Genomic DNA, 25,485 nt, shown 5'->3' with positions numbered 1-25,485 from the left:
CATGCTCCCGCTCTCTCCCCATACCCCTTGATTCCTTTAGAGTCCAGAAATCTATCTATTTCCTTCTAAGTATATTCAGTGACTTGGCCTCCACAGCCTTCTGTGGTAGAGAATTCCACAGGTTCACCGCCCTCTGAGTGAAGAAGTTTCTGCTCATCTCAGTCCTAGATTGTATACCCTGTATCCTGAGACTGTGACTCCTTGTTCTAGATGCCCCCCCCAGCCAGAAGAAACATCATCGCTGCATCCAGTCTGTCCAGCCCTGTTAGAATTTATACATTTTAATGAGACCCTGTTCTCATTCTTCTAAACTCCAGTGAATACGGGCCTAGTCAGCCCAATCTCTCCTCTGCACTCCCTTTCCAATAGAACAATCCCATCAACACTCAACAGTGCCCTGATGCACATGGGGATCAAATGTTCTTTTTGGGTATTGGGGATGTGATGCAGTTGAGGGTGGGTGGGAGGGGTGAGGGGCTGGCTGTTTCTGGGGTTGAGTGTTATGTTCCTGGTGGAGGTGTGGTTGGATTTTGTGTTCCTGCGGATTTTGGTTGTGTTCCTTTGCAGGTTTGGGAGGAAGTGTGTGTGTGCGGGATCGTGAGTGGGTGGGTGGGTGGGTGCTGTGTCCCCAGGGAAGGGTGGGTGGGTGCTGTGTCCCCGGGGAAGGGGTGGGTGGGTGCTGTGTCCCCGGGGAAGGGGTGGGTGGGTGCTGTGTCCCCAGGAGCGGGTGCTGTGTCCCCGGGGAGGGAGTAGGTGCTGTGAGTGAGTGTTATGTCCCTGGGAGTGGGTGCATGCTGTGTCCTCGAGAGGGGGTGGGTGCTGCGTTCCCGGGAAGGGGTGGGTGCTGTGTTCCCGGGAGCGGGTGGGTGCTGTGTTCCCGGGAAGAGGCGGGTGCTGTGTTCCCGGGAGCGGGTGGGTGTTGTGTTCCCGGGAGGGGGTGGGTGTTGTGTTCCCGGGAGGGGGTGGGTGCTGTGTTACCGGGAGGGGGTGGGTACTGTGTTCCCGGGAAGAGGCGGGTGCTGTGTTCCCGGGAGCGGGTGCTGTGTCCTCGGGAGGGGGTGGGTGCTGCGTTCCCGGGAAGAGGCGGGTGCTGTGTTCCCGGGAGCGGGTGGGTGTTGTGTTCCCGGGAGGGGGTGGGTGTTGTGTTCCCGGGAGGGGGTGGGTGCTGTGTTACCGGGAGGGGGTGGGTACTGTGTTCCCGGGAAGAGGCGGGTGCTGTGTTCCCGGGAGCGGGTGCTGTGTTCCCGGGAGGGGGTGGGTGCTGTGTTCCCAGGATGGGGCGGGTGCTGTGTTCCCGGGAGGGGGTGGGTGCTGTGTTCCCGGGAGGGGGCGGGTGCTGTGTTCCCGGGAGGGGGCGGGTGCTGTGTTCCCGGGAGGGGGCGGGTGCTGTGTTCCCGGGAGGGGGCGGGTGCTGTGTTCCCGGGAGGGGGCGGGTGCTGTGTTCCCGGGATGGGGCGGGTGCTGTGTTCCCGGGAGGGGGCGGGTGCTGTGTTCCCGGGAGGGGGCGGGTGCTGTGTTCCCGGGAGGGGGTGGGTGCTGTGTTCCCGGGAGGGGGTGGGTGCTGTGTTCCCGGGAGGGGGTGGGTGCTGTGTTCCCGGGAGGGGGTGGGCGCTGTGTTCCCGGGAGGGGGCGGGTGCTGTGTTCCCGGGAGGGGGTGTTCCCGGGAGGGGGTGTTCCCGGGAGGGGGTGGGTGCTGTGTTCCCGGGATGGGGCGGGTGCTGTGTTCCCGGGAGGGGGCGGGTGCTGTGTTCCCGGGAGGGGGTGTTCCCGGGAGGGGGCGGGTGCTGTGTTCCCGGGAGGGGGTGTTCCCGGGAGGGGGTGTTCCTGGGAGGGGGTGTTCCCGGGAGGGGGTGTTCCCGGGATGGGGCGGGTGCTGTGTTCCTGGGAGGGGGTGTTCCCGGGAGGGGGTGTTCCTGGTTGCTATGCTTCTCTCTCTTTCCCTCTCTCGATGTGTTTGATTGGCGACCTTTGCCTCCGCTCAGTCAGAGTCTCTATCCAAACAACAGCGGCTGCAGCCAGAGCCGGAACAGCCCGAGCTCCAGCCCCGGGACCGGAGCCGCCTCTCGGCCGCCGCCAGGATGCCGGTGGCCGCCGGAGCCGCGGGATTCCTCCTGTCTCTGACCGCGATCCCTATCTCATACCTGCTGAACAAGTATTCGGCCATGGACAGGTGAGAGATTGGGAGCCGGAGTGAATGAGATCTGAGAGTCAGACTCATGTGTAAGTGTTTGATTCAGGTCAGTCACTGTCCAGTGCGGACAGGAATGGTGAGTACAGTTCTCTCTCTGCATAGTATAGAGGAGAGAAATGTACCCCAGTGAGAGTCAGCACCTTCAGGAGGGGAGGGGGACCCTGTACCCCAGTGAGAGTCAGCACCTTCAGGAGAGGAGGGGGACCCTGTACCCCAGTCAGAGTCAGCACCTTCAGGAGAGGAGGGGGACCTGTACCCCAGTGAGAGACAGCACCTTCAGGAGGGGAGGGGGACCCTGTACCCCAGTGAGAGTCAGCACCTTCAGGAGAGGAGGGGACCTGTACCCCAGTGAGAGTCAGCACCTTCAGGAGAGGAGGGGACTTGTACCCCAGTGAGAGTCAGCACCTTCAGGAGGGGAGGGGGACCCTGTACCCCAGTGAGAGACAGCACCTTCAGGAGAGGAGGGGGACCTGTACCCCAGTGAGAGTCAGCACCTTCAGGAGAGGAGGGGACCTGTACCCCAGTGAGAGTCAGCACCTTCAGGAGAGGAGGGGACTTGTACCCCAGTGAGAGTCAGCACCTTCAGGAGAGGAGGGGACCTGTACCCCAGTGAGAGTCAGCACCTTCAGGAGAGGAGGGGACTTGTACCCCAGTGAGAGTCAGCACCTTCAGGAGAGGAGGGGGACCCGTACCCCAGTCAGAGTCAGCACCTTCAGGAGGGGAGCGGAGAAGAAATTAGAATAGGTAAATATGTAAAAGTCCCTTTGTGCCAAGCAGTCTGTCAATGTTCAGAGGTCAGAGATGGTTGAACTGTTGTCACAGTGAGCTGGTGTAGCTAAGGCAGCTTCAGGTTCTATAGGGCACTCGGTGTTTAATATCCAGGGTGAATATAACAGTTTCAGAGATGCAATGTAGCAAGAAAATCTTCATCAAATTCATACAAAAGACTGAGCAGGCTACACAGAGCAGGTGGTCAGGGAAAGGCAATTGATTTTTATTGTGAGGGCTGTTAGAGTTGGGCTGACCATTTTTCATCATCGTCTCATGCAGCCAGTTCCATTTATCAGCAGATTCTGCAATGTCACATCGATCCTTGCACTCTGATGTCAGTCTTGACTTTAAACCTTGAGCTCAGAGTTGGAGATTATGAAGAAGAGTCATACGGACTCGAAACGTTAACTCTTTTTTTTCACTCCACAGATGCTGTTAGACCTGCTGAGTTTTTCCAGCATTTTCTGTTTTTGTTGGAGCTTATCTTTGTTGAGCACAGACAGGTGCCCATGTTTGTGGATTAACTCCAGCCTGCAGTCAGAATAGGACTGGACTCTGGCTAATTCCTGAGATTTTTATTGGAGTTTTGTCAATAATCTGAAGTCACTGTTAGAAACATGTCCACAAACCTGAGAAAGGTGTAGAATCTAAATTGATGATTTTCGGCTCTCTGTGATTTTGTCTTTTGATAATTACAGCAGTTATTTGGATTCTTGTTACTATAGAATTAAATTTTAATTTACAACAATAAAAGCTATTCAAGCCTGCTGGTCCATGTCAGTGTTTCTGCTCCACAGAAGCCTCCTCCCACCCCCCCCCTCTTCATCGCACCCTGTCACCATATCATTCTATTCCTTTCTCCCTCATGTGTTTATGGAACTTCTCCTCTTTATTCTCCTTCTCTATACAATTCACCGCAACCACTCTCTGTGGTAGCGAGTTCCACGTTCTCATCACTCTCTGGGTAAAGAAGTTTCTCCTGAATTCCCGATTGGATTTATTAGTGTCTATCTTTAGTCTGTTGCCTCTGGTTCTTCTATGAGTACGCTATCAAACCCTTCCATTATCTTAAAAACCTCTATCAGGCCAATCCTCAGCCTTTTCTTTTTTAGATGAGTCTCAGCCAGTCTAACCTTTCCCAATAGTTACCGTCTCCTTCACGGGAACTCCTGTGATTAATTCCTTTCTCCCTTTTCCATTTAAAGTCCTATGGTGGTGTTTGCTGCTGGTGCTGGAGTTCTCCTCGGCCTGTTGTTGGTGTTGTACCTGCTTGTCATAGGAAGACCCCCGACGGACCCCCTATTTTATGGTAAGCGGTGGGGACAGTTGATTTGATCGTCTGTGGAGAGTGCTGAGGTTCATCGGGTTTCTGAAGGAGTATCACCAGCTGCAGAATCAAATCTGGGTCAACTGATTAACTCCAAAAACTGAAGCAGTGAGCCATAGTGAGGGGCCATGAATAATGAACGTTGGTGATATAAACTGTGATCACTGAACTTGGGGACATTTCAACATGAGTAACCACCAAGAAGAATTGTTTTATTCCCATTGACTAATAGATATAGGGACCAATCAATGCCATGCCAATCAACTTCATATTGACATGGGGGAACAGTATGATAGTGGAGGGGCGTGTGGGGTGGGTAACGTGCGAGTAACGTGAAGGAAGTGGAGTGGAGGGGGAGTGATGTGACGCGGAGTAATATGAAGAGGAATAGTGTGACAGGGAGTATTGAGTAACTTCTTACCTCTTGTTGCAGCCTTCACCGTGTTCTCCTTCACAAGTGTCATCGATTTAATTATCTCCCTGGAGCAGGATGGCTACATCAATGGATTCATGGGATTTTACTTGAAGGAGGTAGCTTCAAAAATCTCTGTTACTGATGCTGGGGAGAATTTTGTTGTATTCTCTCGATCTCCTGCTGCTATTCAGTCTGTTTCTCTGGTGTTTCCGTCAATCTCCCATGAGCCCCATGCTCAATTCTTCCCTCTACTCTAGAGATTCAAGACCATAATCCATTTTAACACTCCAGTGCAGTACTGCTGGAGGTGCATCTTGCAGCTGAGTTGTTGAACCAAGGCCCCTTCTGGCCTCTCATGTGGACATAACAGATCTCACGGCCAATATTTCAAAGAACACAAGAATTCTGAGCTAATATTCATCCTTGAATAACATCATTAAAACAGATAATTTGGTCATTGCTGTTTGTGGGATCTTGCTGTGCACAAATTGGCTGCTGTGTTCACCACATTGCAACAGTGGACTTGATGGGCCAGATGGCGACTTCCTGGGCTGTAATGACTCTACCTCATTCATTCATGTGTGCTGTGCCCGAAGGCAGGCCCTTGGCTCATTGTCTGCTGATAGAACCATAGAAAAGTTACAGTGCAGAGAGAGGCCATTCAGCCCATTATGGCTGTGTCATGCAGAAAAAGATGAAAAATAAACTAGCCGCTCATTTTAATCCCACTTTCCAGCACCTGGTCCATAGCTTTGCAGATTACAATGCTTCAGATGCAGATCCAGGTACTTTTTAAATGAGTTGAGGATTTCAGCCTCAACCACAAACTTAGGCAGTGAATCCCAGACACCCTCCACTCTCTGGGTGAAAAAGCTTTTCCTCATGTCCCCTCTAATCCTTCTACCTATCACCTTAAATCAATGCCCCCTGGTCATTGACCCCTCAGCTAGGGGAAGCAAATCTTTCTTGTCTACCCTATCTGGGCCCTTCATAATTTTTTACACCTCAATTAGGTCACCCCTCAGCCTCCTCTGTTCTAAGGTAAACAACCCCAGCCTATCCAATCTCTCCTCATAGCTACAATTTTCAAGCCCTGGCAACATTCTTGTAAATCTCCTCTGCACTCACTCTAGAGCAATTATGTCCTTCCTGTCATGTGTGACCAAAAATGCTTCATCCTGAGCCATTTTCAGCAGTGGTGGCTTGTCAGTGACTTCCACTCTCAGGGCCTGAGCAAGGAGGCAAGTCTCAAATCTACCTCAGCCAGGATGAGAATCGAACCCACACTGCAGGTGTTATTCTGAACCACACACTAGTCACCTAGCTAACTGAGCCCCTATGACTGTGTCTACACTTCAAAAAAGCATTTCATCAGCTGTAAAGCACTTTGAGACATCCTGAGGATATGAAAGGCACTATACAGATGCAAGTTCCTTCTTTACTCTTCTTTCTACTGCTGCAGTTTCAGCTCCCCACCACACCTCACCACATACCTCAGCAACCCTTCCCCGCCTTCCCTGGGGACTGTACCTTGACATGGTGAGAAAGTTTACTCACTCCTTGCAAGGTGAGACAGTGGGGGAGGTGGGAGGGGTGAAACTGGCTCTTTGACCTTGGAGAGCCAGATCTCATCTGCAGAGGATATAAGGTTACTGGTTAGTGACAGGGAATGTGAAATCCGGTTGACCTTCCCTTCCCAAATCCAGGAATGCTGAGGCCCGTATTTCCAATCAGCAACTCAATGCAGACCCAGGTGGAGTGGGGTGGGGTGGAGCCTGAAACTCTGTTGCTCTGGACGACAATGACGTGTGTGTTTGTTGAGTGGCTGTCCACTGCCTCAGTGTTGATAATATGTTATCTCCTGCATTCTACTGTTTCATCAATTTTGGTCAACTTTGTATGTTTGCAACCTGGCAGTGCAGATGGTACCTGGGGCCAGTGTTGGATGGTTAGAGTGGAGATGGATGGCTAATAGCATGGGGATTGATGGCTCATACTAATGTTTGGCTCCTTTGACAGGGGGAGCCATATCTCCGCACTGCCTATGGAATACTGATCTGTTACTGGGATGGGACAGTCCATTATGCACTCTACCTGATGATGATAGCAGCCATAACACTGAGGTAAGGCTTCAAACAGCAGCTCATACTGACTTATCCCATCTGAAGCACTTGTGTTCAGTGCTGGGCACCACATCTCTGGAAGGATATGCTGAACCTGGAGAAGGCACAGCACAGATTCACTAGAATGTTACTGAGGCTTAAACCGAATGCGTGAACTGGGCTTGTATTGGAATGGAAATGTGTAGTAGTGAGGGTGGATGTCACATAATCACTAAACATGATTTCACCCACAGGTGGAGTTACCGGAGTGTTGGCCTTTACTGGCTGGGCTCCATTATCATGAGTCTTGTCACCCTCTTACTTGGAACCATTGTAGGTGAGTGAACGTTGTTGCTTCAGGTTATTCCCAGGAAACTTGCACCAAACTGGGAGAAAGAGAATACGGCATGAGATATTGTAAATAAATCACAACATCTTGCATATATATAGCACCCAAATATCCCAAGATGCGACACAGGAGCATTATGAAGCAAAGTTGGACACCGAGCCACATAAGGAGATACTAGGGCAAATGACAAAAGCTTGGTCAAAGAGGTAGAGGATAAAGAGCTTTTAAAGGAGGAAAGAAACATAGAGATATGTGATAGTCCTCATCCTGGGAACACATCTTGTGATGGTGTAATATTCACTGAGAGAGTGTCGAGGGAGCTTTACCCTGTATCTAACCCCGAGCTGTACCTGTCCTGGGAGTGTTTGATGGGGACAGTGTAGGGGGAGCTTTACTCTGTATCTAACCCCTTGCTGTACCTGTCTTGGGAGTGTTTAATTCAGAAGGTGGGTTGAAATAGTGGGATTTCATCCTAACTTCTTGTGAACATATTTCACCAATAAAACAAAAAGCATTGATTTACGGAAGGAACATTAGTGAAAGATTTGTGATTTTCCTACATCTTGGCATATAATTTTTGTATCTAATCATGAAGGTAAATTTGGAACCGAAATCCGTCCTGCCTTCCTACTGAATATTCCGTATGTGTTGATTCCGATTTGGGCTGGAAAGAAAATCTATAGGATGCCCAGAGCATTGCCACAGGTGATGGCAGAGCAGGTGAGGAGCATGTGGAATAACCTGGAGAGATCTTAGCACTCATTTCTCTGAGAATGGAGGGCAAGTAACAGGCCCGAGTTACATAGAGGGAGATTTACTCCGTATCTAACCCTGTGCTGTACCTGTCCTGGGAGTGTTTGATGGGGACAGTGTAGAGGGAGATTTACTCCATATCTAACCCCGTGCTGTACCTGTCCTGGGAGCGTTTGATGGAGACAGTGTAGAGGGAGATTTACTCCATATCTAACCCCGTGCTGTACCTGTCCTGGGAGTGTTTGATGGGGACAGTGTAGAGGAAGCTTTACTCTGTATCTAACCCCGTGCTGTACCTGTCCTGGGAGTGTTTGATGGAGACAGTGTAGAGGGAGATTGACTCCATATCTAACCCCGTGCTGTACCTGTCCTGGGAGTGTTTGATGGGGACAGTGTAGAGGGAGCTTTACTCTGTATCTAACCCTGTGCTGTACCTGTCCTGGGAGTGTTTGATGGAGACAGTGTAGAGGGAGATTTACTCTGTATCTAACCCCATGCTGTACCTGTCCTAGGAGTGTTTGATGGGGACAGTGTAAAGGGAGCTTTACTCTGTATCTAACCCTGTGCAGTACCTGTCCTGGGAGTGTTTGATGGGGACAGTATAAAGGGAGCTTTACTCTGTATCTAACCCTGTGCTGTACCTGTCCTGGGAGTGTTTGATGGGGACAGTGTAGAGGGAGCTTTATTCTTTATGTAATCAGAGTTATTATGTATGGAATAGTTGTAATAGTGACTTATTACTGGATATTTATAGCTTGTTATCAACTGCCAGTTATGTTTGATTGGCTATAGTTTCATTATGCATTATATTATTTTAATTATTATATGACTACTAGCTAATCATTGTGGGTCAATGATTAAATTTGCAGGTTTTCTATTTCTATTGATTCTGTTCAGTGGTGTGATGTAAACAATTGATTATTGATTGGTTGTTAATCTGAATTGACTATTTCATTATGGCTGTTCTATCCATTTCCTTAGGTTGCTGCGGAACAGAGGAAGTGGTTGTATCGACGGCCCCTGGATGTGTGCTTCATAGTTTACCTGCTGTTTGCTGCTGCCTACACACTCTTCAGAGGCTTTGTGAGTATTGGCCATCGAATGTTCTGGGGTCAGGATAATTTGGCTGGCTAGACAGATGCTGTTTAATTCACCCCTTCGAAGGCACCCTCCTCTTAATGTTACTAACTCCCACTCCTGATTGTTTCACATTTTCAGGGTGTATTTTGCTTGCAGCTCCTGCAGGGAAACTTTAGACTAGTCAACAAACACATCGTCCTTACACCTCTGTGTCTCACTGGGTAGCATTCTCACCTCTACGCAGTCCTGAGGGAGCGCTGCCCTGTCAGAGGGTCAGTACTGAGGCAATGCTGTGCTGTCAGAGGGTCAGTACTGAGGGAATGCTGCCCTGTCAGAGGGTCAGTACTGAGGGAGTGCTGCCCTGTCAGAGGGTCAGTGCTGAGGGAGTGCTGCCCTGTCAGGGGGTCAGTACTGAGGCAGTGCTGCACAATCGGAGGGTCAGTATTGAGGGAGTGCTGCACTGTCGGATGGTCAGTACTGAGGGAGTACTGCACTGTCAGAGGTACCACCTTTTGGATGAAAAATTCAGCTCAGGCCCCTTCTTTAAAATCTCATGATCTTATTGGAAGAAGAACAAGGGCGGTTCTCCTGGTGGTCTTGCCACCACTCTTCTCTGAACCGCCACCCGCAAAAACAATTAAAATATCCTGAAGTTGTGGGAAGATGCTATAACTACTTTTTTTAAGACAAGCTTTACGTATTGTTCCTTGAGTCCCCCTTCTTGAACATCTCTGTGTACAAATCGTCGTTTGGCAGTACAGAAGTTGAGTATTGCTGAAAAAAGAGACAAGTCAAAGCTTTTCATCTAGAACTCATTATGGACACTCCACAAGAATACCAATATAAGAAGAAAACAACAATTTATACTGTACGTGTAGAGCGCGTTAATTGGTTGGCAAGTAGACTCTGATTAGTAGCAATGTCGATGAATAACGTTGACATGTTTCTTTTCTCAGCAATTCATCTCTCTGTGTTTGATTTATTTCCCAATGAAACATTTACCTTGGTTCTGACAATGACTCATTTTAAAAAGCAAATTATACTTGCTGGCTATTACACCATGAGTTACCTCTGCTCGGTCAGCCTCAGTAAGAGAAATCTTTGATCACTACTCACTATCCAGTGGCTATTCCTGGGAAGCAGATTTCAGAGAGAAGGCAATGCCCTCAGAGTCCAATTGCCTTGTTGGATTCACTGCCGAGGCTGACATTTGGAGAATTATCACTTGAGCGAGAGAGTGAATATCATCAGGATGGGGGCAAATGGAAGTGGGAGGGGACGGCTTGAATTTTAAAAAATTCATTCTTTCATGGGATGTGGGCATTGCCTGCAAGGCCATCAGTTGTTGCCCATCCCTTATTGCCCTTGAACTGAGCGGCTTGCTAGGCCATTTCAGGGGGCAGTTTAAGAATCAACCACATTGCTGTGGGTCTGGAGTTACATGTAGGCCAGACTAGGTAAGGGCGGCAGATTTCCTTCCCTAAACGGCATTAGTGAACCAGATGGGTTTTTCCAATGATGCATGATAGCTTCACGGTCACCATTACTGAGACTAGCTTTCAATTCCAGATTTATTAATTGAATTTAAATTCCACCAGCTGCCTTGGTGGGATTTGAACCCATGTCCCCAGGGCATTAGCCTGGGAAATCCATTGTGTACAATCCAGAGGTTGTGCAGTGTTACTCTGTTTATATCATGGATCAGTTAATTAGCCCCATTTACTGACAGGTTGTTGGGGGTTTTAATCATATCCGTTTGTGGGAAACTGACTGGATCAAGGACAAATTTTGGCTTTCCACCCTGTGCAATATCTCGATCCATTGAAGTCAACAGAGAGCAAAATTGGGCAGAATGTAAAACCTGATCCCATGGGTTTCCTGTGTAGTGAGTTAGATTAAAGTTACCCCCGCGCCTCCCCCCCACCCCCAACTAGAGTATGTTTGGTGTAATGGGATTTGCTTGTGATCTGTAATTGTCTGATTTAGATTGCCCTTGAGTGTTCCTTTGACATCTGTGACAGCTACGCATATGATCAGGAGCCCTACCTGCTGGACCCGGTGATGTATGCCAAGATCCAGGCAAGTGGTTGACTGCAATGGGGTAGAGTGTACATGGGGTGTGGGGAAGACCGAATGGGTGGGTAGAGTCTGTGATAGGCTGAACTCTACAGTATGCCAAAGATATGATGTTAAAATTCCAACTCATGTCTAAATCCCTTCATGACTTCGTCCCTCCCTACATTTGTAAATCTCCAGCCTCATGACCATCAAGATCTCTGTGTTCCTCCAATTCCAGCCTCTTGTACAGCTCCAATTTTAATTGCTCCACCATTGTTTGTTGTGCCTTCAGCTGCCTGGACCCCAAGCTCTGCAAATCCCTCCCTAACCTTCTCCACTTCACTTTCCTTTAAGATACTCCTTAAAACCTACCTGTTTGACCAAGCTTTTGGTCATTTGTCCTTTTGTAGCTCGATGTTAAATTTTGTTTGATAATTGTTCTTGTGAAGTCCTTTGGGATATTTTCCTTCACTAAAAATTCTATATAAATGCAAACAATTGTATATCTGCTCCTGTACACTTATTGTCCATCTGACACTCCCGCCATTTGGACACTTGCTTGCTTGCATGCATGCTCGCTCACACACACACACACACACACACACACGCATGCTCGCTCACACACACACACACACACATGCACGCTCGCTCACACACACACACACACACACACATGCACGCTCGCTCACACACACACACACGCTCGCTCACACACTCATGCACGCTCACTCACACACACATGCACGTTCACTCACACACACACACTTGCTCACACACACACGCATGCTCGCTCACACACACGTGCAAGCTCACTCACATACACACATACGCACACATACATACACGGCGGAATTTCTGGGCCTGCTGGCATCAGGTGTGTTCAGCGGCATTAGTGGACAATATGGTGAGAAGGCCAAAAGTCAGTTTCACAACGTCATGAAACCAGTTTGCAATTATCCGCTCAGTCCATTGATGACGGGCTGCGTTTCCCACCATCGGATTCAGGAACCTCATAGTAATACATCTGCATAGCATTATAAGGCTAGCCCAACCGAATCAGCCTCCCTCGTTGGATCGTCTGCCCTCTCATGCTGACGTGTTTCACAACAGCATATTTAAGATGTGCACTTGGCGGGCTACACTTTGAGGGGAACTCGGAGGTGAGTACACAGTAACGTCGTGCAGTGTTCGCCCAAGTCGCCTGTTGGCCTTCAAGGTTGAGGCATGTTGGAGTGTGGGGCAAGGGGAGCCCTGAGATTGAAGGTAGCTCACAACCACGTGTGGGTTCAGGGGGAAGGAAGTGGCCACGCATTTGGGACACCTTGTGTAAAGCGACCATTCCTCCACAGCTGAGACAATTCAGGCACAGCCACATTGATATGATCGGAGTCGGGCTTCTAGCTTATCTGCCCACTCAAGCAATGCAGAGGCATCAAAGTGCCACCAAGTGCTCCAGGGCTTTTCACCCCTCGGGCACAGACTGCAAACTGATGAGCATTTTAGTGGACTGCAGAACAAATGGAAGATTGGGCACATTGTGCGATCTCCTTGCTAAAGCTGGCCATGGAGCAGTCACTGGTGGAGGTGCTCACAGCCCCTTGCAATGTCATCATCCCAGTTTGGGCCAGTCTCCCCCATGAGTTCAAGCTAACAGTGCAGCCTTGCAGTGCGGGTTAGGAGAATGCCTGTGCCTGAGCTGAGAGGGGGTGGGGTTTCGGGCAGCCGTGCGGCGCATTAAACTCTGGCCATCCAAGTGGTGGCCAACACTCTCTGGGATGCGTTAAGGGGCCTTCAGACTAACCAAGAGAGGTTCTTAGTACACCCAAGCTAACCCACCCGTCTCTCTCTTTCATCCTGCAGGAGGAGTACATCAGGTTCATGGAGCCTGGTGACCTAGCTGTATGCCTCGTGGCTTACAGAGAGTGAAGACAATGGAGAAGAGAGTGGTGGAGGCGCCTGGCTGCACATAGGGAGGAGCAGCACCCTCAGGAAGAAGGGGCATCTGGGGCTCCTGCACAAGATGCTGAAGAGCCCCAGCGAGTTGTTGTGACTGCTGACGAGTCATGGCGAGCCATTGCTGGTTGGCATCTAACCAGACCCAGGGTCTATAGACTCCGCCTTTCATTCCTGCAGATGACCGACAACCGGTGTCGCTGAAGACTGCGCACATCTAGGGAACTGGTGGGTCACATCTGCCGCCTGTTGCAGTATTTGGTGCCATGGAGACATGGAGGGCATCCACTGCCAGTGGCTGTGAAAGTGGCCGCGGTGCTCATTTTTCATGCCAGTGGCTCCTTTCAGGGCTCCACAGGTGACCCCTGTGGGATTTCACAAGCCTCCATCCACAAATGCACCCATGCGGCCACGGATACCATCTTTCCGAGGGTCACAAAACTTTGTGCATTTCGCCCGGGAACAGGACAGCCAGGATGCAAGAGTGATTGGATTATCCCTGATCTCAGGTTTCCCACAGGAGCAGGGTGCGATCGACTGCACTCATGTGGCACTCAGATCTCCATCGTAACACACGGTCAACTATGTCAACCATGAGGGCTTCCACTCACTGAACGTGTAGCTAGTGTGCGACCACCACAAACATCCTGCAGGTGTGAGCACGCTTTCCAGGGAGTGTGCACGATGCCTACATTCTCAGTCAGTCACAGATCCTGATGTCTTCCAGGGTCCACAGAAGCTGCAGGGTTGACTCCTCGGGGGCAGAGGCTGTGGCTGATGACACCCGTGTGGCGGCCTCAGACTGCAGCAGAGCAACATTATCATGAGGCTCATGCTGCATCTCACAACTTGGTGGAGCAGACCATCGGGATGCTGAAGATGCGGTTCCGGTGCCTGGACCGGTCTGGTGGAGCCCTGCAATACAGTCCACAGAGAATGTCACGCATCATCGTCATCTGCTGCCCCCTTAACAACCTGGTGCTGAGTGCTGAGAGCACACAGAGAGAATGAGAGGACTCTGTGGCGCCTGCCCACAACATTCTGGCAGCAATGACAAGCAGCTCTGAAGTGCAGACATCAGTAATGTCGCCAGGGACTGTGAGGCTGGACCATAACTTTGGCCTGAAGGCTGCACAAATCACAGGGAAGAGGCCCTGGATTGAGACACCTGTCTTTATCTTGTGTAAAAAGGTTTCACATCCGAGTGACAAGAACACTGCTCATCAGAACAAGGAGCCATAGACAAGGAGCAATTCTTGGGAGTTTATTTACAACAGTGAACATTGTGTACAAGTGATTAACACCCGTGCCCAGGCTGTGCAATTACATCTTCTTAACTTTCCTAACCCTGCCGCTATGTCTTGGTGCTCCCCGGACATCCACAGCAGAGGTGGAGGCAGCCTGCTGACTGAGATGCCCTTGGTGGACATCCTCTGGAGGGCCGAGATTTGGAGGGCCCTGACCTGCTTTCGGGGTCCTGCTGTGTGGCAGTGGCACCCTCCTCGACCTGTGAAGCTGGAGCTGCTGAGGTCACAGGTAGAGGGGATTCGGATGGACTGGACACTCCTGGAGTCACCTGGATAGATGGCCCCGGGGTGTGCACCTGCTGACCCTCCTCCCTATGGGTGCCCGAGGGCCGCTGGCTGACTCCGTGAGAGAAGGGGTAGCTGGAGTGAGATCGAGCTACGCTGTATCCCTCTCATGTACACACTGTTGTAGGCCAATTTTGGCGTCAGTGATGGAGGTGTGTGTCTCTGCGCTGGCAGAGGGTGTGGGTGAGCGCTGTGACGGGACTTCAGGGAGGGTTTCAGTGGATTCCTCTTCTGAGCGGAGCTTGATTGGAGGCCCTGGGTCGCAGACTCTCTTGGCTCTTTGGCAGATGTGCCAGTGAAAGCAAGGGGAGATAATTAGTACCTGGCCATGGCCTGTGAAACAGGACACATCACTCACACATGGTTGTCTGATGGATGTTGCACTGCTGGATCCTCACTTGGTAGAGCAGTGCCGACCACACCATCAGCACAGGACTGGTCCCGGTCATCACCGGCCAGCTGGATGGCTCTGTTTTCAAAGTCCATGAGGACCTTGATTTCAGGCATTCTGCCACCGGTCTGCAGCCTCTCTCTCTTGTTGTGTAACAGCTTGTCCTGCATGAATAGAGATAGGGAGAGTGTAAGCAGGATGCCTGCCAGGCCAGATGATAAGTATGCCTGGCCTGTGTGGTTGGTGAGCGGTCCCATGGACAGGTTGAGGACAATGACTGTGTGTGTGTGAGAGAGTGAATGGTGATGTCCCTTGCACTGGCAGTGAGTGAGGGCTCTGTGGGTGTGTGATGGGTTTGTGAGTGTGTGAGTTGAGAGTGATGAGAAGAGTGACTTACCCTGGTGGAACAGAGGAGATCATTCATCCTCTTGCGGCACAGGGTGGCTGTCCTCTTTTGCAGGGTGTTGGCACTGACCACCACTGCCACCACCTCCCAAGCCGGCTTGGTCACGGTGCTGCCCATCCTGCAGCCAGAGCAGGCATAGGGGACATCCCGGCGGGCCTCCACTGCACTAAAAGGCGCTCGTGGGATGTGTCATTGATCCTGGGGGCTGCCGTCTTCTTGCCTTTCAGGGCCTTGTCTTCCATGCAGCAGTCGTGGGCTGGAAGAACTGAGAGGTGTGCGTGCGGCTGCACTTTAAATATGGCACCCAGAGTGAGGAAGCGGCGAGCGGATGGCATGGCGGGCAAATGAGAGCCGTGTTTCCCGGGAATGCATAATTAATGTGGCGGGTTTGCGACAATACAGCATGAGAAACCGCCAATGCCAACAGCGGGTAAAACATCATTTTTCCCACCTGCTACCGCACTTAGTGCAAATCTGGGACGATTCTGCCCATTTTCTCTTACGACGCACATACATGCACTCGCAGCCACACTCACATTCAATCATGCACAATCTCACTCACACACAAACTCTTACACACATGTTCACACACACACACACAGATTCAGTCTTTCACACACGCGCTCTCACACGTTTCTTACACACACACTCACACACTCTTTCATACACACACTCTCACACATGCATTCTTACACACACACTCTCACACACACACTCTTTCACACACATTTTCACACACTTTCACACACACACACACTCTCTGACACATGCATTCTCACACACGCACTCTCACACACACATTCTCACACACACTCTCACACACACTCTCACACATGCACTCTCACGCACACACACACACTCTCACACACACTCTCACACCCACACACACACACACACACACTCTCACTCACACTCACACACACACTCTCACACACACACACACACACACTCACACACACACTCTCATACACACACTCTCACACACACACTCTCACACACTCTCACACATCCACTCTCACACACACACACTCTCACACACACACACACACTCTCACACACACACACACACTCTCACACACACTCTCACACATCCACTCTCTCACACACACACACACTCTCACACACACACACTCTCACACACACACACTCTCACACACACACTCTCACACACACTCTCACACTGGGCCAGATTTTCGCAGGCCTTTGAAAATGACTGTGGGACCTGCCTGCAGACGTCCTGCACCATTTCTGACAGATATCATTTTTGATGGTAGGGGAAGGAGATTAGGGCATGATTCAGACAGGAGCAAAACCTGAACTAAGCAGGACCATTTGAACTTAGTGCTGAGGTCAAACAGACCCTATTTTGGCTGGTTAAAAACAAAAAACTACTGCGGATGCTGGAAATCCAAAACAGAATTACCTGGAAAAACTCGCCAGACCTGCTGAGTTTTTCCAGGTAATTCTGTTTTTATTTTGGCTGGTGCCAGGGCCTCAGCCTGGAGTATGGGAGTAATGAATTTGCGGAATAGACATAAACGTCTTGAAGGACAGATAAGGTCTGTATAACTGTAATGGTCTGAAGATTTTTAAATGCCCTGCTTTAAACTTTATAATAAGGCTTCAGCTGTCAGTAAGACTTAAAAAAAAAGCCTCTGCTGAACTGCTTTGATTGACAGGTATGAGATAGAAAAAAAGTTGCATTTTGTGCATTATGGGATGTGGGCTTCGCAGGCTGGGCCAGTGTTTATTGCCCATCCTTAGTTGTCCTTGGGAAGGTGGTGGTGAGCTGCCTTCTTGAACTGCTGCAGTCCATGTGGTGTAGGTACATCCACAGTGCTGTTAGGGAGGGAGTTCCAGGATTTTGACCCAGCGACAGTGAAGGAACAGTGATATATTTCCAAGTCAGGATGGTGAGTGACTTGGAGGGGAACTTCCAGGTGGTGGTGTTCCCATGTGTCTGCTGCCCTTGTCTTTCTAGATGGTAGTGGTCGTGGGGTTTGGAAGGTGCTGCCTAAGGAGCCTTGGTGAATTCCTGCAGTGCATCTTGTAGATGGTACACACTGCTGTTATTGTGCGTTGGTGGTGGAGGGAGTGAATGTTTGTGGATGGGGTGCCAATCAAGTGGGCTGCTTTGTCCTGGATGGTGTCAAGCTTCATGAGTGTTGTTGGAGCTGCACTCACCTAGGAAAATGGGGAGTATTCCATCACACTCCTGACTTGTGCCTTGTAGATAGTGGACAGGCTTTGGAGAGTCAGGAGCTGAGTTACTTGTCACAGGATTCCTAGCCTCTGACCTGCTCGTCTAGCCACCGTATTTATATGGCTAGTCCAGTTCAGTTTCTGGTTAATGGTAACCTCCAGGATGTTGAAATTGGGAGATTCAGCAATGGTAATGCCATTGAATGTCAAGGGGCAATGGTTAGATTGTCTCTTGTTGGTGATAGTCATTACCTGACACTTGTGTGGTGCAAATGTTACTTGCCACTTGTCAGCCCAAGCCTGGATATTGTCCAGGTCTTGCTGCACTTGGACATGGACTGCTTCAGTATCTGAGGAGTCGCAAATGGTGCTGAACGTTGTGCAATCATCAGCGAACATCCCTACTTCTGACCTTCTGATGGAAGGAAGGTCATTGATAAAGCAGCTGAAGATGGTTGGGCCAAGGACATACCCTGAGGAACTCCTGCAGTGATGTCCTGGAGCTGAGATGATTGACCTCCAACAACCACAACCACCTTCCTTTGTATCATCTGGTCAGTTTCAGTAGAACCTATTAAAGAATTAGCTGTCTTTTATGTGAGTTTTGAATAGAGGTTTGTTTGTTTTTATAAGAGATTAGCCACTTGAGATTTAAAAACTTTGAATGGATTTTATGAAAGGGAGTTTTTTCACTATCAATCATGTAGAAGTGAAAGCTGTATTAGATTGCAAGAAGTTTATTTTTTTTCATCTCCACATGGCTCCTGAAGTCTGCCCATGGTGGATACTTGTTAAGTGGCTATGGAATTGACATGGAGGTTGTGCCAGGCCATTGGGTGTGGGTGAGGGGCATGAGTTGGCATTGATTTTACATGGAGGGTATGAGGAGCCATGGGGGTGTGGGGGGCATGAGTTGGTATAGAGGGCATGGGGTCAATGGGAATAGGTGGGAGGGGTGAGGGCTAGAGGCCTGACAATGTGGATGAAGTTCCAGAGAACCAAGGCGCCTCTTGGCCGCCTATGCCCTGCTTCTGGGGTCAAAAGGCCTGACTGTATCTTGCACCTGCCCCACCACCCCCCAACCACACGCCACCAACCCCCCCACCCACAGCACCCTCCACCCCTCACCTAGACCCACCATCTCCCACCCTCCCCGAGCCCTGAGCAAAGATTCTGGATCTTGGGGTACTTTTTAGCGAGGCAGATCCGGTAAGTTGCACTATTTCCTGACTGAGCACCTGTCTTGGTAGCTAAAATCTGGTCCACACTCTGACTCTCACTCACACACTCTTTCTCTCACACAGTTACTTCCACTCACACACACAATTCTCATATACACAATTCTCACTCACACTGAGACTCATGCTCTCACACATTTATTTTCATTCTCACGCACTGTCATTAACATACACAATTCTCACTCACACAACTCTCACATTCATGCCCATACTCTCGCTCTCCTCACATAAACTCTCACTGCCACACACAATTCTCACTCTCACAAATCCTTTTGCTCACATGCACACATTCACAACCCTCACTGACGTCTAGTAGGTCAGGATTTCTGACACTTGTGCCTGTTTGTTGGGAGTTTTCTTTAAAGAATAGGTTGAAGTTGACTGCTCTCTTTCAGGTGCTGGTCAACATGTTCTACCTGGTGCCATTCTTTGGCCTGGCACTCTATGGCCTGATTGAGCCCGGTTGTGAGTGGATGCCCGATCTGACCGTGGTGTTTGCCGGAGCCATAGCCCAGGTAAGTCATAGGTGCAGTGTTTCATAGTCAATGTCATTGGGAGGCTGAGGAAGAAATGAAGGGGCAGATTCTACCTGTTTAGGAAAGCCATAGAGAGAGAGAGAGATAGAGAGAGAGAGAGACTCGTGTCCTGACTGTAATAAAATCAAAGGCCAAAGGTCGTAAATGAGAGTCAGCCATGTTTTTTTGAAGACAGGCCCAATGAAAACAGACTCTTAAAGAGAACTTATCTTTGTAAATAGCTGAAGCAGTTGGTTTCCTATCTTGGCTTCCAACCTCATAAACACTTCCACCATGAACACCGTCTACTTCCACCTCCATAACATCGCTCCTCTCCATCCCTTTGTTACCTCTGGACTCAACTATTCCACTGCTTTCCTGGTCAGCCTCCCATATTGCAACCTGCTTGAGTTCATCCAAAGCTCTGCTGCCCACATCCTAATTTGCACAAGTCCTGTTCCCCTATCCCCACTGTGCTGGCTAACCGCATTGACTCCTGATTTGGCGATGCCTCAATTTTAAAATTTTCATCCTTTTTCAAATCCGCCTATAGTCTCGCCCTCCCCCACCCCCCACTATCTCAGTAATCTTCTCTAGCTGTACAACATCTGAGACTTCTGTGTTCCTCGAACTCTGGCCTCTTGAGCATCCCTGATTTTAATTACCTCACCATTGGTGGCCGTGTCTTCAGCTGCCTGGTCCCCAAACTCTGGAATTTCCTCCTTAAACCCTCTCTTCCTCACTTTCCTCCTTTAAGACAGTTCTTAAAATTTATCTCTTTGACCAAGCTTTTGTCATCTGCCCCAATATCTTCTTATGTAACTCAGTGTCAATTTTGTTTGTTATCTTCCTGTGAGGTGCCTTGGAATATTTTTACTAAGTTCAAGCTGCTATATAAATGCAAGTTGTTGTTGTGTGGTACTGGGGAAATACCTCAGATTTTTGAGATTTAATGCCTTTTTAATTCTCTCCTTCCCCCACCACCCACCCACTTCCAGGCTCAGTTTTCCTATGTTGGTGCATCGTTACACCCACGAACTTCCTTCACATACCGTGTCCCCCAGGAAATTGTACCATCCTTCCTCTACACCAACATCTTCTTCGCTGTTGGCGCTCAGCTCCTGGCGTTCCGCTGCGTTACATGCTCCAACTTCTTTCTGAAAGGCATGCCCAGAACTAACGAGGAGATGGAGAAGAAAGTTAACTAAGAGCCCAGGCCAAGTGGAGCAAAAGCTGAGGGTGATCGCAACTGTTGCTGCTGTTAAAATAATTGAAATGATGTTAAATGAGGTGTCAACCATAGTCGAGTGGATAGCGCCCTCACCTCTGAGCCAAAAGGTTGTGGTTCCAAACCTCAATCCAGACACTTGAGCACATAAACTAGGCTGATCCTTCAGTGCAGTTCTGAGGGAATGCTGCACTGTCAGCAGTGCCACCTTTGGATGAGACCTTAAACCAAGGCCCTGAGTGCCCTCTCAGGTGGATGTAAAAAATCCCATGGTGGGTGTTTTGAAGAAGAATAAAGGAGTTATATTCAGCATTCTGGCCAATATTTACCCCTCAATTGATATCACTAAAACAGATTATTTAATCATTACCACATTGTTTGTGGGGAAAACCTTAAAACTTAAGTGAGGCCATTCAGGGGTAGGATATCAGCTCGATGTGTGCACATTCCTGGAGGAATCTTCAAAAGTTCTCCAAATGCACTGCCCGACTTGGTCAAACAACCTTTGTTTCCCATCTCCAATACTTCAATAACTAATTAGCGAATGTGTTGAAAGAACATCTAAAACACACACTCACACACATAGTGTTTTGAGTACTTCTATGATATTCGTCCAGGGTTACTTGCAGCAGTATTCAGCAGAATAATCTTTAATTCCTAAAGACTCCAGACTGATCCTGGAGGGTAGCCAATCCTATTCAGAAGTTACGACAGGGAACGCTTGTTCACGCAAAGGGGAGTGGAAACCTGCAACTCTCCCCCCCCCCAAAAAGCAATTGAGGCTGGGAGTTGATTGAAAATGCCAAATCTGAGGCTGATAGTACTCGTACCCAACAAAAGTCTAAGGGTTACAGAACCAAGGTGGACAGATGGTATGAAGGCACAAGTTAGTCATGGTCTAACTGAATGGTGGAACAGGCTCGAGGGGCTGAATGGTCATCTCCTGTTCCTATGAAGCCAATCTGTATCCCTTCCATTGGGCTGTATTGGTCAATGATTCTTGAGAAGGTTAAGGCTGTACTGGGACAAAGAATGGGCACCTGTCCAAAATATCCAACACTGTATCTACAGGCTGCAGATGGAATTCCCATGGGACCCTGATACAGTTCAAAGGATTGATCCCCTGGTAGTTAAAGCTTGCCAATGTATCATGGTCAAGGGGGGAACGAACCTCAGACAGCTGAGCAGCTGGAATGCCACAATTGGCTCAGTGTCCTTGAACCAGGGACAGAGAAGGGGGGAGAAAGGTCAGGCCGGTCTCACACCCTTCATCGCTATCCATCTAAACCCTGTGGAAAACTCAGACAGTGGAGGCTAGAATGAGGCAGGTGAGGGACTTCCACCAGCTTGGTTAAGAGGGCCTTCTAATGGTCAATATTGGAACTTGCACAGACAAAGAATTGGAGACCTGTGGAAACTGTACCCCAATGGGATAGCGTTACCAACTCTCCAGGATTGCCCTGCAATCTCCAGAAATTGAAGATTAATCTCCAGGCCACTGCAGCCAGCAACTCTCAAGGAGAAAAATCGTAGGGGTTTTAACTTTTTTTTATGTTTTTCTTTTGCTTTGAATATTTTTGTTAACTCGTTACAAAAAATATTGGAGATGGGGAAAAAGGTTGTTTCTTGACCAGCTGGATGATTCTTGAGAGTCAGAGTCTTATTGCTCTTGGATTGGCTATTGGTGGGGCACTGGAAGGATGGGGATATCAGTTGACCAGTGGGGGAACGAGTGGTGGGAGAGGGGCTGTTAGAGGCAGGAGGTCATATGCTGAAACCTCCAGGAATACACCCAACCACAGTCGACAACCCTATAGTAAGCTTTTAGAGTGCGAGGGGGCGGAATTTCTCAAAAGAATCTCTATCTGACTAGCCGAACTCCTCCATCCAGTTCTTGTGATGCCCCCCACCGCCGCCAAGCTCTAGTTTGTCGGTATTGCAATTGTTGAATAGCTAAGTTTGCTCTGGGAATCAAACTTTTGCCTCCTTGTTAAGTACACAAGATTGCAAAAAAGTGTTTTTTTGAAGAAAGTTCTGTTTTATATTCATCTGGATGTCTCCTGCTATGGGTAATGGGATTGGGCTTTGGTGATGTTTTATTTTACAAGATAATAAACTGCAAAGTTCCTTTTGGTACTAAAATACTTGTCAGTTTTAGACCACCATGTCACATAGCTGTGAGGCACAACTCTCCCCACCTGTACTGACAGATGCCAAGAGTCTCAGTGCCAACCACCGCATTCACCTGCAGATCCCACAGACATTGAATTCTGTATCACAGAACCTTATTTCTCATTAGAAGAGTACACAGGCATGTTAGCCCTCCCTAGGAACTAAATTGAGACCATCCTTTCATGTTTAATCTTTATAAAACACTGATTAGGTCTCATGCGTCCAACTCTGGACACTACACTTTAGGAAGGATGTTAAGGCCTTAGAGAGGATGCAGAGGAGATTTATTGGAATGGTGCCAGAGATGAGGGATTTCAGTTATATTGACAGAGTGTTGATTGGTGAATGGGATTGTTCTGCTTACAGCAAAGGTTAAAGGAAGTTTTACTAGATATAGAGATTTGATAAAAGTGCTTTGATAGGGTAAATAAGGTGCAAATGTTTTCACTGGCAGAAGAGTCAGTAACCAGAGGACCTAGATTTATGGTTATTGGCAAAAGAACTAGTAATGATGGAGAATTTGGTTTTACCAATTCACTATCGGAAAGGGCAGTGGAAGCTGCTTCAATAGTAATTTTCAAAAAGGGAATTGGATAAATATTTGAAAAGGAAAACTTGCACAGCAGGGAGAGTGGGACTAATTGGATCTCTCTTTCAAAGTGTTGCCACAGGCATGATGGGCTGAATAGCCTCCTTCTATGCTGCAGCATTCTGTGCTTCTATTATTTGACTCAGTTTATGACCAGATAAACACACTGGGATCAATTAAGGATTATGACTGAGTTTTTGAACACAATAAGTCACAGTCACTGTTGTTGAATGAGCTTAATATTAAATATATTTAAAGATACAAAAGACTTCCTTAAAAAAAATCATAATAAGCAGAACCAGATTAAAGCACAACTTTACAATGATTGGGAGTAGTTGTTGTACACAATGTGTAATAGGATAGTCAAAGCAATGCAATAAACCATTGGGTATCACCTTAAGACAGCTCTCAAGTTTTGGAGTCACACCATAGCAATATTAGGGACTGAGTATTAAAATGGGTTAACATCTCAAAACTGGGCCAAATTCTGTGGTCAAATTATAGTTGAGAGTTGACCTCTTTAGCTCTGAAGAGGAGTCATACAGACTTGAAATGTTAACTTGGTTTCTCTCCACAGATGCTGGAAAAACTCAGCAGGTCTGGCAGCATTTTCTGTTTTTATTATAATTGAGTCTATCTGTGCTCACCATTACTAAAGAGCAACCTCTCTAGCACTGGAAATTAACTTATACAAATGAAGTCTCATTCCTTCAGATAGCAATTATTGTTGGAGATTTAAAAAAAATTTACAAAAAACTTTTCCATCTCTCGTAACCCCGCTTTTCTTTCCCTTTATTTTGCTTTCTGTATCTGATTTTGACATTGAAATAAATAATTTAACTGACATTGCTGGTTTAGCTTCTGAACTGTTTATTAACAATTTGTCAGTCTGGTTAAAGAGGCACACAGTTGCTTGCCCTGTTCACTCAGGTCCCAGATCCCTGTTCAGGACACTGCGCCAAAATAGCTCTGTTTTGTAGCATCCCAATACAAAATGTCCTAGAGAGTCTGTCAGTTAGCCTCTGGAATGAATGGCTTGTGCCAATCAATTATTGCTTGCCGACCACAAAATCTAACCCAATACCTCAGAACTTTAGGGACCATGGGTACAGTTTAAATTCCTGTTCCCATTAACTCCCATATATTTCAAGTTGCTAATACAAAATGAACTCGGTGTTCCGATTTAGGATTTTTTGACCAATAAGACAACCTAAGAACTGCTCTTTCCATACCTCCAGGTCCAAAAGAATTTATACAGAATTAATCAGAGTATCTATAAATGGAAACAGGACTGGCTTGCCTGGGCTCCAAAGTGGGCCTATTCTGGCTTAACACTATTCCTTTAAATCGATTACATTTGTAATTATTTCTAAAATTCTAGATTTCATTACTGCTCACAATGCAAATAATCAAAGAGCAAAAATAACTCAAAATGATAAGAAAGGTTCAAAGTAAGAGTCCCATATCATTGGCAGTACAGTAAAACTCTGGTAAAGACATTGGTGAAGCTGTTCCGATTGCAAAGATTTGGGGATCAGTTCCCAACACAGTGATCATAAAAGCAAAATACCGCAGCTGCTGGAAATCTGAAACAAAGACAAAAAATGCTGGAAAAGCTCAGCAGGTCTGACAGCATCCGTGGAGAGAAAGACAGAGTTAATGTTTCGAGTCCTTATGACTCTTCTTCAAAGCTACAGAGAAGTAAAAATATGGTGAAATATATACTGTTTAAGGGGGGGGGGGTGGCAGAGAGGGGGTGGGACAGGTGAAGCTGGATAGAGGGCCAGTGATAGGTGGAGGCAAAGGAGAGATTGCAAAAAAATGTCATAAACATAAGGTTGAGGGGGTGTTGATGGTGGTGATACTGGCTAAAGGAGGTGCTAATGGTGACAATAAAAGAGTAGAAAGCAGGATGAGCCGGTGACAGGTAGCCCTAGTGGGTGTGGGGTGGGGGGAGGAGACGGTGTCGGGAAAAAAAGATCGAAATAGGCTAAAAGGTGGGAATAAAACAATGAATAAAAATGGAAATAAATATTTACTTTTTATATATATTTTCCCCACCTATTTCTATTATTATTTAAAAAAAAATTTATTTCCATTTTTATTCATTGTTTTATCCCCACCTTTTAACCTATTTTGATCCTTGCTCCCCA

At 48.1% G+C, this 25,485-nt stretch overlaps 1 protein-coding gene across 1 annotated transcript; it reads left to right on the top strand.

Annotated features, from left to right (window-relative positions):
* Positions 1-1,914: 1,914 nt before the first annotated feature.
* On the top strand, positions 1,915-25,280 carry tm6sf2b (transmembrane 6 superfamily member 2b). The gene is made up of 10 exons (XM_078556141.1): positions 1,915-2,170; positions 4,168-4,271; positions 4,723-4,820; positions 6,724-6,827; positions 7,061-7,143; positions 7,751-7,875; positions 8,890-8,991; positions 10,975-11,067; positions 19,224-19,343; positions 20,342-25,280. The coding sequence occupies exons 1-10, from the start codon at positions 2,079-2,081 to the stop codon at positions 20,549-20,551; spliced, it is 1,131 nt and encodes a 376-aa protein (XP_078412267.1). The 5' UTR covers positions 1,915-2,078; the 3' UTR covers positions 20,552-25,280.
* Positions 25,281-25,485: the final 205 nt, after the last annotated feature.

Source organism: Cetorhinus maximus, chromosome 13 (genome assembly GCF_964194155.1).
Source record: "Cetorhinus maximus chromosome 13, sCetMax3.hap1.1, whole genome shotgun sequence".
Taxonomy (NCBI): domain Eukaryota; kingdom Metazoa; phylum Chordata; class Chondrichthyes; order Lamniformes; family Cetorhinidae; genus Cetorhinus; species Cetorhinus maximus.
The sequence above is the reverse complement of the archived record's forward strand: the minus strand, read 5'-3'. Positions and strand labels throughout refer to the sequence as shown.

What these genes read in the sequence shown, in the direction of transcription:
- tm6sf2b (XM_078556141.1), top strand. Translation starts at nt 2,079, where the DNA reads ATGCCGGTGGCCGCCGGAGCCGCGGGATTCCTCCTGTCTCTGACCGCG. An exon ending in ATAGCAGCCATAACACTGAG is followed by an intron (nt 6,828 to 7,060) that starts GTAAGGCTTCAA and finishes TTTCACCCACAG; the next exon opens with GTGGAGTTACCGGAGTGTTG. An exon ending in TTGCCGGAGCCATAGCCCAG is followed by an intron (nt 19,344 to 20,341) that starts GTAAGTCATAGG and finishes ACCCACTTCCAG; the next exon opens with GCTCAGTTTTCCTATGTTGG.